We start from the raw sequence: 15,691 nt of genomic DNA, 5'->3' as shown, positions 1-15,691 counted from the left end.
CTCTTTCAGCTTTTCTGTAAAAGCAAAAGCCCTCCTAACCCCTAGCCACGCGTGTAATCACCGTGAACAGGCTCACTCCGTGGCGCCCCGTTGTCACACCATGCGTGCTCAGCTGTGTCCGACTCTGCGACCACATGGGCTGCAGCCCTCCAGGCTCCTCTGTCCATGGGATTCTCCAGGCAAGAACCCTGCAGCGGGCTGCCATGCCCTCCTCCAGGGGATCTTCCCTGCCCAGGTATCAAACCATGTCTCAGCTGTCTCCTGCGTGCATTACACACAAATTCTTTACCCCTTGAGCCATCAGGGGAATGGTCATGTAACTTTTAAGCACACACATTTTTGTTGTGAAGAAATACTTCAAATAAACACAAAAATACAGAAAACATCAGAACCCATGTACCCACCGAAATTTCACTCAAGAGGACACTGTGCCATATTCTTTGCTGAAAAAAAATTTAAAGTGTTCCAGACGCACAACATCCTCCCAGCCCTGTCTCCTATTCCAAAGTCACCGCCATCCCAGAGTTGACAGGCACGACTTCCGCGAGGTCTGTGCGCTTTCTCTACGTAAGTGTCCGGAAAGTATCTGTACATCCTGTACTTCATTACGCAGAATAAACACACAATTGGTTTCTTTTCCCAATGGCTGTGAAAACTTTTTTAGACTGAAACAGGGTGTGCTGACAGGAAAGAGCACGTCTCACACCCGTTCAGCGCAGGCAGCTTGCACAGCAGCGCAGCAGCACCCGGACAGACACCCCTCACGCGGCTCCTCTCCTGGGAGAGAACGCTAAAGCCTCGGGCCAGCTCTGCAGGGTGCACAGCACACAGGGCGAGTCCCTCTGCTGCTGACTCTTCCCACTCCACACGCTGGGTGCGGCCCTCCGCGGACGGCCCCCCCTCTTGCTGTGGGTCAGCCAGAGCACACCGCTCACGCTGTGCCCACGGGCGCCTGGACAGTGTCACACGCCGCTGCCAAGGACAGGCCAGCGCCCTCGTGTCGGTACACACGTGTGTGCTTCTGCTGCGCCCATTCCCAAGAGTGAAATTACTGCATCCTGGGGCTTTGTGTGCGTAGCCCAGCAAATAAGCCCAGGTCTCCAAGTGGCTGAGCCAATGGACACTCCCAGCCGCACCGGGGGCTCCAGCCGCCTCACTACTTCCGGTCTGGTTTCACCCACCGTTCCAGAAGGCCCCTGACTCTTACCGTCCGCAGTCCATCTGCCATTTTATCTTGGTTTCTCCTCTTTTATGTTCTGTACTCTGTGAAGTTATTAAGACTGTTACCTGCAGACAGGGCATAATGACTCAGGGACAGAACTCAAAGGCACTTAGCTGTGCTCCACTAACTGCTTTCTGCTGTTAAAAGCAGCATGAAGAACACTGCCGTGCACAAAGTACTTTGCTCTGTTTTTTAATTCTCTCCGTTACAATCAGTTCCTACAGAATTCTACATTTTTTTCCTGCTAACAGACACTTCCCCGAATGGCTTTTATCCGCCCACATGAGCCACACCACATCGCTAACACACCTCTTCAGACACCCCTCTCGGAGAGCCACCACAGTCATCTGAGTCATCTGTGTGTGTTTCCTAGCAGCATGGAAGAGATAAAAGAAAAAGGGCTTTCCTGGTGGCTCAGGGGTTAAGAACCCGCCTGCCTGTGCAGGGGACACGGGTTTGATCCCTGGTCTGGGAGCATCTCACGTGCTATAGAACAACTAAGCCCGGGGGCCCCAACTACCGCGCCCGTGGGCCCGAGAGCGCAAGCTCTCCAACTGGAGGAGCCACCACCACGAGAAACCCGAGCGCCACCATGCAAATAGCCCCTGCTCACCGCTAATAGAGAAAAGTCGGCACAGCAACGCAGACTCAGCACAGCCATAAATCAATCAATAAAACGATTTTTAGAAAAAAAAGAAAAACAAACTAAAGCTTCCTAAGTGAGGATCAGAATGACAACACATCAGCAGAACAGCTCTTAACGCAAGCTTCCCCAACTCCAGCACCGCCTGCCCGAACGTTCGTCTTTCTCAGCCGGGAAAGGCTCATGCCCCCTGACCCCTCTCTCCAGCCACACTGGCTCCCAGCGCCGCCGGGAACACAGCTCACACCTGCTGGCCTGGGCGCCCCTGCCTGCCACCTCTTTGGCCAGTGTCCCCTTCCCCAGAAACCCACCACCCAAAACCGTCTCCTTGGAAACTCGGTCCCGAGTCGCTCTCAGTGACGCCTCCTCAGTGACAGCAAGCTGCACCCCAACCGCCCCCCAGCCAGAGCTCCCACCTGCACCCCACTTGCCTCGTCCACCAAATACTGCCCACCTCCACGGCGAGAACAGAAACCCCACGAGAGCAGGCCTTTTTGTTTACTTTGCTCCCAATTAGTAGCCCAGCGATTAAGAACAGTGTCCAGCAGAGAGTAAGTGCCCAGTAAGCATCTGTCAACGCAAAGCAGGAATCGAACTCCCAGGAGCAAGAAGGCCACGTGGAGCAGTCAAGGCCTGCCGTGTCTCCCAGGCGGGAGGACCCCCCGCCCCCACAGTGCACTCGGGCCTCCCTGGCGGCAGGAACCCCGCCTCGGTGAGCTGCAGCAAGAGGAAGAGCTGTTCTCACAGGACGGCCGTCAGCGCGCCGCCACACAGAGCCCTGAGCAGCGACATCCCCACCCTGGCCTATCTGCCCTCCTCCATGCTCTCTGCCAACTTGCGGCTATATCTGTTTATCTTCCCAAAGAATGTAAGACAAAAACCCTGATTCTATAAAGCTGCACTGGCCTTGTGGATAACCAACCCACACCACAAGAAAAGGATGTTTTCCACCTTCCTGCAAAGGTTTAAGTGCTTTCTGTGTGTGCACGCTCAGTCACTCAGTCGTGTCCAACTCTTTGTGACCCTATGGACTACTGCCTGCCAGGCTCTTCTGTCCATGGGATTTCCCAGGCAAGAATACTGGAGTGGGTTGCCACTTCCTTCTCCAGGGGATCTTCTTCCCAACCCAGCAATCGATCGAGTTGCAGACAGAGCGTTTCCGCCTGAGCCCCTGGGAAGCCGTCAGGTGTTTTTATACTTTGCTTTACATAATATAAATATAAACAACAACCTCTTAAGGTCCCTCCAAGCCCTCTGTACTTACTAGTTGGGAATTTCCAAACCGAATCCCCTCTAGCCTCAGAAGCACAACACAGATGCAGCTTCTCCAGGGAGTGCTCCCTGAGTGCCCGCTGGAGAGGCCGGTCTTTGAGGTCTCGGGCTGGCCTGAGTGTCCTGGCCGAGCTCCTCCAACCCACCTGGTTCACAGGCTTCCCACACACACCACGCAAACCCCCTCAGGCAGCCCTCACTCCCTGATTCTGCCCAGCAAGGAGGGCACACATCATGTACACCGCAGAAGTTCCGCATGACGATGGACAGGCCGGTTTCCAAACAAGACCACCGCCAGGCACCGTGCCCCCACCAAACACAACTTCACCCAAGAGGGACCACGCCCCCAAACGCCAGAGCTGAAGCTACAAACTCCCAGCAGAAAGCACAGGAGCAAATCTCTGTGACCTTAGGTCACACAAAGCCTTCCTAGATATGACCCCAGAAGCACCAGCAAAAGAAAACAGACCAACTGGACTTCGTCAAAATTAGAAACTGCTGGGAACTTCCTGGCGGTCCAGTGGTTAAGGACGCGGCACTTTCTCCGCCAGGGCCAGGTGTGACCTCTGGTTGGGGAACTAAGATTCAGCAAGCCACACAGCGCAGCCAAACAACAGCAACAAAAAAGAACAAAACCAAAACCTATTTGCTATAAAAGATCATCGAGAAAGTGGAAAACAACCCACAGAACGCAGACGAAACCATGTATCCAATGAGGGACCTGAGCCTAAGCACATAAAGAGCCTTACGACTCAAGCTTTTAAAATAGACAAATTCATCTTAAAGGTTGACAAGTGATCTGAACAGACGTTTCGCCAAAGGAGGGGCACAGAAGGCCAGCGGCACCTGAAGAGAGGTCCACCCCCTGGGGACCGGCCGCTGGGGCGGCTGCAGTCAGGAAGGCAGGCAGGAACCGTGCTGGCGAGGCCGTGGAGAGCCTGGAACCCACACACTCGGCGGCGGGGAAGTCCAGCAGCCAACCTCAAAAGGTCAAACACGGGTTGTGAGCAGATGACGCCACTCCTACGTGGCGCCCACGGGAAATGGCACAGCAGGCCCACACAGAGACGGGCACAGGGACGCTGGCGTCAGCGCCAGTCACGACAGCCAAACACGGGGACAGCCCAGCCACCAGAGGACTGATGCACGAGTAAGAAAAATGTGAGTTACCCATGCAATGGAGTATTACTCAGCCATAAAAAGAAACACCGATTCATGCTACAACACAGATGAACTCTGAAAAGACTGCTGAGTAAAAGGAGTCGTCACTAAAGCCTTCAAAGTACTAATACATGGTCCTATTTACATGAAACCTCAAGAAAAGACAAATCTTAGCGACGGAAAGACTAGTGGCTGTGTAGTCTGGGGCACGAGGGGTTTGGAGGGAAAGGGGGGCGACTACCGATGGGCACCGGATGATGAGAATGTCCTAGAATCAACCCTGGCGAAGGCTGCATCACTCTCAGGCTGCACTAAAAACCAGTGAGCAGCACACCTGAGGCGGGTGAATTACACCACGTGTGAGTCAAACCTCAGCCAAGCCTCAAAAACGCCTGAGGAGGTCCTTCTCTGCTCTGCAGTTCTAGTGAACAAGGACTAAGCGTCCTCCTCGCCCGGGATGGAGCCTGGAATGCAGAGGGCTCGCACTCTAAGGGAAGGTGTCTGCCAAGAAGGAAAAGACCATCCACCTGCAAAACCCTCCAGGTGGGTTGCAGGCACGAGCGAGAGAAGCTGAGCTGGGGAGGCCGCCACAGAAACGCCACGTGGCCACGCTCAGGACCCCGGGGACCTCCCTGGCGTCCACGAGGCTGTGAAGTTGCAGGTCCGTCGCAGCCATTGAGTCCAAGAAGCCCCTTAATAAAGCGTTTTCCCCCTTTCTCCTCCCCACATGGACCCAAAAGCGGGATGAAGACGGTCACTCGGACCATGTGTGCAGGGTCGACCACCACTGAGGAGGCACGACCAGGTTCTGAACCTTCTGGGTGCTTATGTCTCCTTAACCCTGCAGACACTCCAAGTAGATACTCTGACTTCATTTTATAGATGTGAAACCTGGAGGCCCCATGGCAGCAAGGTCGGCCGGAGGTCAGGGTGAACCAGGTGACTCGTGGGGCCAGAGCCCACGCCCGGTAAGGGGGCTCACAGGGCCTCATTCAACGCCCACAACACGCAGGGGACCGGGGGCACACCACACTCCCGGGCCAGCGGTTGGGGCACCTCGGTGCAAACGCCCGACCCCCCGTGACTGTGAGCGAGCAGAGCTGGGCCAGCGGTCGGGGCGCCTCGGTGCAAATGCCCGACCCGTCATGACTGTGAGCAAGCAGAGCTGGGTCAGAGGTCGGGGCGCCTGGGTGCAAATGCCCGACCCCCCATGACTGTGAGCGAGCAGAGCTGGGCCAGCAGTCGGGGCGCCTCGGTGCAAATGCCCGACCCGTCATGACTGTGAGCGAGCAGAGCTGGGTCAGAGGTCGGGGCACCTGGGTGCAAATGCCCGACCCCCCGTGACTGTGAACGAGCAGAGCTGGGCCAGCGGTCGGGGCGCCTCGATGCAAATGCCTGACCCGTCATGACTGTGAGCGAGCAGAGCTGGGCCAGCGGTCGGGGCGCCTCAGTGCAAATGCCCGACCCGTCATGACTGTGAGTGAGCAGCTCAACTCTCTGCGCCGTTTCCTCCTCTCCGAAACGGGGATACCACCAGGCGCATTACTGGTAGACGGCAAGAATTTTAAAAATACAACTGTATGTGAAAGCATAGAGCACAGTGCCCGGACAAAACCGCAGACTGAGATGAACTGCTGGCCAGGGCATGCTGGTCACTCCAGTGCTGGGTCCCACAGCGACGTGACTCCCTAAATCCCACGAGAACCCCCAGAGCACAGACCGCCCCGGCCCTCGGGAAGGGCACGCGAACTACTGACATTCACGCCGACGGGGCTTCTCTGGCTGCGAGCGGCCGTTCCTCCCTGGGATCAGACCACACAGAGAGGGGAAATGGCTTGTTTCCTTAGGACATCACAAAACAGAAGCCCAGCCCCGAAAGGAGTCACCTGTCAGATGGTCTCCCCTGACCCGACTCCTGGCAAGAGGAACCTGCCCGCCCTCGGGGACCCTGCCTCTTCAGGAACCTGGCAAACGAGCTTCTGGGGCTCGTGGAATCTGTTCATCAAGGTCTCGGGCCTCTCACTTCTGGAATGCGTTCATGTGGGGAGGCCCAGGGACTTTTTCCAGAGTTTAAAAAAAAACAACACTATTTTAGCTAACTCGGGAAATCTTGGAATTACTGACGAAGCAGAAGTTCAAAGTTCCAAAGAGAATACTTGTCTCTGTTTAACTCAATTCAGTCTGGTTTTGGTTTTGTTCTTTAAAAAAAAAAAAAACACCCTCCTCCCAGGCCTGTATGGTTTCGTCTAAAAGTGACTCAGGTTTTCTAGGATCTCTGGACGTGAACGTGAACATGTTCCAAAATCCCCGGCAGGCTCCATCTCTGGATCCAGCGGAGGCGGCGCAGAGAATCTGCGTTCGCAGCCTCAGTCCCTCTCATACAACTCCAAGCAATCACCCAATATTATAAGCCAAGTGACATACGATTAAATTCACTTAAACAGATATTTGTCGCTCACAGGGAGGGAGACAGGGCCCCTGCCTGCCGGCTGCCTTCGGAGTAGACGACTAGGAACGCAGTTAATCAACCAGAACGCGGAACGCCTCGGAAACTGGCGCGGACAAACTGGGAGCTGTGAAAAACGTCACAGGAAGAAAAACACGAGTCAGTTTCCCCCACAACTAAACCTGCACTGAAGGTAGACAGCCGGTCCTCCAGACAAGGACGGGCCGAGCGCCCACCCAGGCCCGCCCGCCCCAAAGCCCAGAACCGGAGGGCACGGCTGACCCGAGCAACGCCAACATGACGGACTCAGCCCGAGCTTCACACACGGGGCGGGAGCTGCTACTGCTGGGCTTTCACACCCACCACCGCGGAACACGAGCCCCTGCGACGCCCCCCAGGCTGAACGCGGGCTTCCAGGGCGCGCGGCAGGGCTGGGTCCCCGCTCGGCGAGGACACACCCTCCGGGCGGACGCTCCCTTTCTGGAAAGAGAAGACCGCACACCTCACGCGGGTCTCAGGTGGTCTCCACAAGAACAGGATCCTGGAACCTCCTTCCTCTCAGAAAACCCTGAGGACCGAAGCGTCTGTGTCTGGGAGGGGCTGGTTACTCAGTCAGAAGCCGATTCTCCAGACAGGCCCCAGAAGGGGGCCCGCGGTGCAGACAGCAGAGTGGGCGGTGAGGAGGTCAGACCCGACGCACCCCGGAGCCGGGCGCCGGAGGGGACTCCAGCTCGGCCACCACCAGCAGCAGGTGCCGGGCGAGTCAGTCTCTTCGTGCCTCGGTTTCCCGTTTGTAAAGTGGGGTGAGTGAGACCCCTCACCGCACAGCATCACTGCAGGATTAAGCTAGTTGACGCGTCAGGCACAAGGAAGGCCTTGGCCATCACTGCAAACACCCCACAAGTCCCCCGACCAGGGAGGTGGAGCACGGGATACTCTCTCCCCGCAGCAGAGCCCCTCTCAGGGGAACAGAACCCCCACAGCGCACGGGGAAGCTTGAGCCCCTGGCAGAGACTTCCACGAGACCCCGACTTCACTGTCCCTCCCTTGAGGACGCGTGGGGGGCAGAAGCCACCCCAAGATAAGGACCTGCACGCGCACAGACCGGCCTTGGGGCCTGAAGAACTGACTACGCAATTCCAAACCCCGCCCGTGAGCGGTCAGTTCTGGAAGCCCCAGCCACCCCGCCGCCTGGACTGGAACTTCTCGGGAGCTGGGAGGTGGCATTACGGTTCCACAGATAATGAGCTGTGCAGAGTCAGGAGTGTCACCCGACCCTATCCCAGCACAGGGCCTCTGCACTTCCAACAGAGGTGACATTCCCAGACGTCCCTCCTCCCAACACACGATGCTGGAGGCCCTGTGGCCCCTTCCTGCTGGTCCCAGGGGCCCCTGGCACACCTGAGCTTGCCAGCAGCTGGGCCAGCGCCAGTATAACCAGACACAGACATCGGAAACAGCAGAGCCAGCAATCTCCTGCTGATGAGCTGCATGGTTCTCCTTTGGGGGTGGGTGTTGACACAACAAACACGCACTTCGTTATAAATACATCTGCAATATTAACTAGAGAGTGGAAGCTGAGAGGCCAAAACTGCTAAAAAACTATTTTCAAACAAGATCCCTGGCGCCCACCTCTGCCTGTCAAGCTGTGTTATTAGCAAATCCACTTACTGTCACAGGATCTGGGACACACTGGGGTTTCCCTGACACTTTTCTCCTGGGAAACAGATACCGACACACGGCATGTAAAATGTCTGCGGACGGCTTTATGTATCAACACACGTGGTTTGACCTATCCAGGTCAAAAACGGAAAAGAGCATTGGCAGGACTTCCCTGGTGGCCCAGGGCTAAGACTCCGCGCAGGGGGCCCATTCCACCCTGGTCAGGGAACTGGACCCCAGAGGCCACAGCTAAGACCCGGTGCAGTCAAATAAACAAACACAAAGATTAAAATGCTAACAGCCCTGGGGTCCTGGAAGCCCCTGTCCTGGGCCCGCACAGGCCTTCCCTTCTCCGGCCAGAGGTGGCCACAGCCCCATTCTCACGGTCTCTCCCTTGCTCCTCATTTACTGCTTCACCACCTGCGTGAGCGTCCCCACACAGCAGAGTCTAACTGCATGGTGCGAACTTTATATAAATAGGAGTCACATGGTGTGTCTTTTCTCTGGCTTCTCTCTAACACCCTCAGTAGAGGGCACAGGGATGCAGAACTTGTATTTGCAGAAGGTCACTAAGCAGGACACGTCCAAGGTCATCTAAGGACATTGCCCCAGCTCTTGAAGTCTAACAACGGAGCTTACTAAACCGTGGTTCCACATGCACAGCCGACAGCAGCCATCACCGCTGGGCTGGGGACCTAGTTTAGCAGGAGAGAGGCTTTGTTTACCAAGTGTGAGCATCAGGACAAGTTTTAATGCTGACTCCGGGTGAAGGATCACATTTTACCACCTTCGTACTCTACAAACGCGCACACACACTCCTGGATTCACTGTCACGCAGACCTCAAACAGAAAAGCGTGAAAACTCCACGTAGAATACTGTTAAGGCAACCGAGCGGACAAGATGTAAATACACCCTGAGGTTAACCATGTCCAGCACGCATGCACAGGAGCAGGAAACAGCCTAAAACCAGCGGCTGTGGGCTCACGGGTGATTTCTCTTTTATAAGACGTTCGTATCTGTGGTTATGCTACTTGTGCAACCTTCTCCTCAGAGTGCAGAGTCACACACCACATGAAATCTTACCGGTCCGGTTACGACTCATTCATAAGACTTGTAGGCAAGAAGGTCACCAGCGCAAAGCGGGTCAGAGAGTCTCGGAAAGGCGTGTCTCGATACTCCCAGAGTTGCCTCCAGACACTACCCCAACTGCCCTGGAACTCACCAGTCATGAATCTTTACCTCACACGTGCTTAGCATGCATACTTCAAAGTGGATAAGACAGCTGATGGACCCTGAACACACCCATCCCCGTACCCCAAGGCACGAGAGTCCTCCTCCAACCAGGAGAGCCGGAGCAGCGCCAGGGGTGGCCTCAGCCTTTTCCCGGAGCTCCACTTGCGGAGCACGCCCACCCCGGCCACACGAGGTTTTAACACTGATCGTTGTTGGTCAGTTGCTGAGTTGTGTCCAACTCTTTGCGACCCCATGGACTGCAGCACGCCAGGCTTCCCTGTCCTTCATTGTCTCCTGGAGTTTGTTTAAATTCATGCCAACTGGGTCGGTGATGCCATCCCACCATCTCATCCTCTGTCGTCCCCTTCTCCTCCTGCCTTCAATCTTTCCCAGCATCAGGGTCTTTTCCGGTGAGTAGGCTCTTTACAACAGGTGGCCAAAGTACCGGAGCTTTAGCTCCAGCATCAGTCCTCCCAGTGAACGTTCAGGCCTGACCTCCTTTAGGACGGACTGGCTGGATCTCCTTGCTGATGCTTTCCCCAGGAACCTCTACCTCAAGTCTGCTTATGATTTCTTAACTATTCTACAACAAACACATTCAAAGGATGAAAGATGAAAACGCTACCGTTCTTCAGAGGGTAACATGGCCAGGGGTGCGCTCTTTGAATCCCTGAGGGTCCAGGCCGCCAGCCTGCTCACTGGGCCTGGGTTCTAATCACCGGGGCAGCTTGTCTCGACACGCATTGCAGGCCCTGGGGAGGCCACTCCCATCTCTCTGGCATCTCACCACTCCAGCCTCTCCCATAAGCCTGCACGCTGCAGGCCAAACATCTCTTTTTCTGGTGCATTTTTCTTGGGAAGGAAAAAATAAACCAAAACAGAATTCCCCTACCGGAACACATCACTTTCTTGCTAACCACAAATTCTGGCAAAATCTGCTCTACGTAGGAGAGATTCAGTTCCTCTTTCCTCAGATGGACACATTTTACCTTGCAAATTGTGTGTGTGTGTGTGTGTGAGAGAGAGAGAGAGAGAGAGAGAGAAACAGAGTTCAAAGAGCATTAACACCAATTTAAATAATACTCACACAGCTACCATTGTTACCAAACTGTGATACTATCTTAAAAAACACTTAGGATAAAAATGTAATTCTAGGGAATTTCCTGGCGGTGCAGTGTGTCAGGACTCTGCACCTCTACTGCAGGAGCCCAGGTTCCATCGCTGGTTGGGGAACTAAGATCGTGCATGCTGCAAAAAAAAAAAAAAAAAAACACATGTAATTCTATTCCAACAGCAGAGCCCTGTCTCCATTAGCAGATGCTGGGATATAAAGAAATAATGGTTTCTGTCCCTCAGGAGCTGACAATAGAAATGTGTGTGATGGAGGGAGAGAGATGGACAGGAAGGTATTTTTTTGCCCCAATGCAGATGGTACTTTAAAGTATAATTTAATCCGTCAAATGCATACATCTCAAGTGACAGCTCAGTGAATTGCCTGACAAATGCGTCCAGGCAGAGCGGCGGCAGCGGGGTGGTCGCGGAGGCACAGGGGGCGTGGAGACCATGCAGGTGGGGTGGGGGGAGGGCATGGAGACCACGCAGGCGCGGAGAGAGGCCAGTGGCTGGCTGCAGAGTCGCTCGGAGGACAAGGAGAGTTCAGGTCTGATCCCACAGAAAGCCAGGAGGCCCCCCCAAGGCTTGGGAAGACGAACAGCTCAGAGCTTCCTAACCGAACGGCAGGTACGGCATACATTCGGCGAGGGGCTGTGGCAGAAGTGAAACGGATCACTTAGGACACGGTGCTTTCACTGCCAAGGTCCAGAGTTCAATCCCTGGTCAGGGAACTAAGGTCCCAGGAGCTGTGAGGCGCAGGGAAGAAGGAAAGAAGGAAGGGAAGACTACATCTAGATAGGCAGGGTTGTAGGGAAGTAGGGCTAGGACCCAGGGCTAATCTGTATTCTTATCCAGTATGATGCAATTCCCAAAATCAGGTCAGACAAGCAAGCACCTATCACACTCATTCTTAGGCACTCCAGGGCATCATCACTGAGCTGCATAACCTCTGAAGAGACCCTGAAATAAACTCTCATGCTGCAATCAGAAAACAGGGTTCCAGTCAGATATTTCGATGGTTACGACTTTAATATGAAATCTACAACAGGTCTAAGACCAAAATACAAAAAGAACTGCAACAAAGCAAAAAAAAAAAAAGAACAATCCCATAAGAAAACGGGCCAAAGATAAGAAACAGTCAGTTCAGGAAGGCCATACAAGATCAAAGCATCACAAGAACTAAACCTCACTGATAACTGAAGAAATAGAAATTAAAATAAAAATAAAACATGTTCTTAATTTCTCTAATGCTGAGGGAATTAAAAAACAAAACAAAACATGGCACTTAATGGTGATGAGGTTACAGGGAGAAGATGCATCCTATTACAGGTATAAACTGGCAACACTATCAGAGAGGACCATTTGTCAGTATTTGTTAAAACAAAAAACGTGCAACTGTACTCCCCTGGTGCCTCAGTGGTAAAGAATCCGCCTGCCAACGCAGGAGACATGGGATTGATCCCTGATCCCGGAAGATCCCACATGCTGCAGAGCAACTAAATCTGGGAGTCACATGAATCTAGCTGTGCTCTAGAGCCCAGGACCCACAATTACTGAACTCTGTGCCAGAGAGCCTGCGCTCCGCAACAAGACAGCCCACCACAGTGAGAAGCCCCCCACAACTAGAGAGCGACCCCTCATCAGCTGCGACTGGAGAAAAGCCCAGGCAGCAAGACAGACCCAGCACAGCCACACATAATTTCTTTAAAAACGTGTGCAACCCTATGACCCAGCAATTCCGCTCCTTAGGGTATTTAAGGCAGAATGTGGGTGTGTGCTCAGACGCTCGGTTGTGTCCGACTCTTGCAACCCTATGGACTATAGCCCACCAGGTTCCTCTGTCCACGGGATTTCCCAGGCAAGAATACTGGAGTGGGCTGCCACATCCTCCCCCAAGGGATCTTCCAGACCCAGGGATCAAACCCAAGTTGTCTCATCTCCTGTACTGGCAAGTGGATTCCTTACTGATGAGCCACCTTGGGCAGCCCTTACAGCAGACTGATGACCTCCACAGTTACCCCCACCCTAACCCAGAAACCGTGAGCCTGTTACAGACACAGCGAAGGGGAACCAGAGTGCCGATGAAATCCGGGTCGCTGATGAGCCGACGCTAGAAGTGGGAGAACCCACTGGATTACCAGGTGGGCCCGAGGTAATCCGAGAGGTGCTCAGAAGTGGAACAAGTGAACAGAAGAAAGAGGCAGAGTCAGCACAGGACGGGACGGCGTGGCCTGGGATAGTGGAGCAAGGGGGTGATCACGCGGGAGAGACCAAGAAACGGCTTCTCCCCCAGGGCCTCAGGAGGAATGCAGCCCTGCCCACAGCCAGATCTCCGCTCAGGGAAACCTGTTGTGGCTACAGGCCTTCTGGACTGAAAAATGAGAAATTTCTGGTTGAGCTACTTTGTGTGTGGTCATTTTGTTACAGCAGCAGCAGTAAACCAATACACGGCCGTAGGGAGACACAGGCACACAGGCAGGCGCAGGAGGTCCACACATTGCAAAACTGAAAGTTAAATTTTTAGGAAGGGAGGTAACACTCACAGCTTAAGCTTCCAGGGATTAGAATATAATACGATTCTTGGGGCTCCCCTGGTAGTACAGTGGGTCAGAATCTGCCTGCCAATGCAGGGAACACAGGCTGGATCCCTGGTCTGGGAGGATTCCACATGCTGTGGAGCAACTCGAGTCCGTGCGCCACAACCACCGAGCCTGCCCGCGGCAACGACTGAAGCCTCCTCGCCCAGAGCCTGTGCTCCACTGCGCGAGAAGCCGCCACAGTGAGAGGCCCGCACGGCAAGGCAGAGCAGCCCCTGCTCCTTGCAACCAGAGAAAGCCCTCTCTCAGCAACAAAGACCCAGGGCAGCCAAAAAAAAATCAGCTTAAAAACAATTTTTTTTAAACTTTAAGGCTGAAAACCACAGTGAACATCATTTTTTCTGACAGTCCCAAAGGCACTACAAAGACCCAGACCCCCATGGTCCCCACAGTTAATACTAAAGTGAGCTGTGGCCGTGTGGACAGGACGCCAGAGAAGATGGCATTCGCTGCATGTCCGCAAGCCACAACTTCTTCAACACTCAAAATCAACTTCTGCTCAAGCGTGAGAGACACACGGATGGTGTTTGGATAAAATTCACTCTCAAAGACTTATTTTCTGATTGCAGCCCATCTAACCACCATCCCCACCACAGCATACCCTCTTAACATTGCCCACTGTGGGCAGGCCACGTACCTCCGGGTTTTAGCTTTCCCAGTTTAAAAAAAAAAAAAAAGTGCTTTTTGTTGTTGTGTTTTTCCTCTACCACGCCACCTCCCGCAACTGGATGCCTAATGTTAACGAAATCACCAGGGCCCCTAACAGGGCCAGCTGCCAGTCTCAGGGAGCGGGGGTGGCTGACACAATGGCGGCCAGTGGGTGAGTCCTGCGGGAAACATTCAGACTGTCCTTGCACCTGCAGAGAGCCCAGAACGACCAGCACATCCAGCAACTCTGATGTTTACAATCCCCAGGGAAGAAGCGCTCCTGCTCAAACACTGCCTTACATTTCCAAAAGTGACCTGGACAAGGAGTCCAGTGTGGGCACCTGAAACAGGCAAGCTGACCGGCCCACGCTGGGTGCAAACGTGTGACCTCCTGAACACAACATTCTACCAGGAGCACCAGCCGTCACGTGCTACCCCTCACAAACCTTGGAGTGAAAGGAAAAATACAGGCCAAGCGTGGGGAGCGCGGGTCTGGGGTCTAAAGGCAGACTCACCCAGGGTCTCCAGGGGACTTAGGCCAAGCCAGAGCACTGGCCACCCCGACCCCTGCCCCCAGCAGCTCCACTCCACCCCCGCCTCCTTTTCCCCCTAATGAATCAACCGTCTTACAGCCCTCTGGGGCTCACTTTAAGCATGAGCGTCTCAGGGACACCTTCCAGACCCTCCAAACGGAGTTTCCAACTTGTGCCGCCACACTACCAAGAAGCTGCAGTAACTCACACCCACAGGTATTCTCCAGTTGGAAGGCTAGAGGGGGTACCATCTAAATGGGGCCATCCTAGAAAAGCCAAGCCTCACGCGTGCTCCTCAGTGTTCACGCTCACCCACTAAGAAAAGCACTTACGGAGAAACACGGTGAGCTGGCCGAAGAAACGCCCAAGTCCTGAGCCGCCACAGTACGTGCCAAGGCCCGGCAAGTCCAGGGACACGCGGAGGGCAGATGGGCACGCAGGAAGCGAGGGGCGGGCGGGTGCTGCGGCCCCGAGGGACCCGGACAGTCCCTGGGAGACGCAGGCAGAAGCGCGCGGAGAGGCGCAAACCCGGACAGGTGCTGAGGTTCTGAGCCGCGGAGCCACGCGCCCTCCTGGGCGTGGACCGGGAGGGGCCGTGAGAGGGGAGGACCCAGCAGGCGCGGGGAGTCCCGGGCCAGGACGCGAGCCGAAGGCCGCAGGGCCCCAGCGGCGCGGGCCTGAGCCGCGCGGGGCCTGGGGGGACGGTGCCTGCCATACCTGCCGCTGGCGGGTCCGCCTCCTCGTCCACCTCCGCCTCAGCAGCTGCAGCTCCGGGCGCGGTGGGCAGCGGGTCCATCGCGCCGCCGGTCATGTGAGCGCTCGCCACGTGACTTCCTCTGCGCCCGCCGGCCTGGGCCCGGCCTCGCCCCGCCCATGCCCAGGGTTGGCCACGCCCACTCCAGGCCTATCCCCGCCCGCCCCGGGCCTGCTCCGCCCACTATCGGCCTCGCCACGCCCACGCACCGGCTCCGCCACGCCCGGTCCCGGCGTCGCCCCGCCCACTCCTCCGCCTCTTCCCGCCACGCCCCGGCTCAGCTGCCACGCGGAGGGCAGGTGGCGCGGTCCAGGCGCGCGCTCAGCGTCCGGCGTCCGCCGCTCCCCCGCTGCAGGTTCTCTGGCCGCTCCCTCGCCCGCTCAGTCAGTCCCCACCTGCCTTCCCT

The 15,691-nt window shown here is 55.4% G+C and overlaps 1 protein-coding gene across 2 annotated transcripts in view; it reads right to left on the bottom strand.

Annotated features, from left to right (window-relative positions):
* The window catches only part of SNX8 (sorting nexin 8), a 49,944-nt gene extending 34,537 nt beyond the window's left edge, over positions 1 to 15,407 (bottom strand). The window contains exon 1 of one of the 2 annotated variants that reach the window (XM_019987514.2): positions 15,249 to 15,407. In XM_019987514.2, the coding sequence (XP_019843073.2) occupies positions 15,249 to 15,342 (94 nt within the window). In that variant the 5' untranslated portion in view covers positions 15,343 to 15,407. Of the gene's footprint in view, positions 1 to 404; positions 679 to 15,248 lie in introns of those variants that run through there. The other variant, XM_019987515.2, reaches the window with a different exon arrangement.
* Between the last annotated feature and the right edge of the window lie 284 nt (positions 15,408 to 15,691).

Source organism: Bos indicus, chromosome 25 (genome assembly GCF_029378745.1).
Source record: "Bos indicus isolate NIAB-ARS_2022 breed Sahiwal x Tharparkar chromosome 25, NIAB-ARS_B.indTharparkar_mat_pri_1.0, whole genome shotgun sequence".
In the NCBI taxonomy this organism is placed as follows: domain Eukaryota; kingdom Metazoa; phylum Chordata; class Mammalia; order Artiodactyla; family Bovidae; genus Bos; species Bos indicus.
The sequence above is the reverse complement of the archived record's forward strand: the minus strand, read 5'-3'. Positions and strand labels throughout refer to the sequence as shown.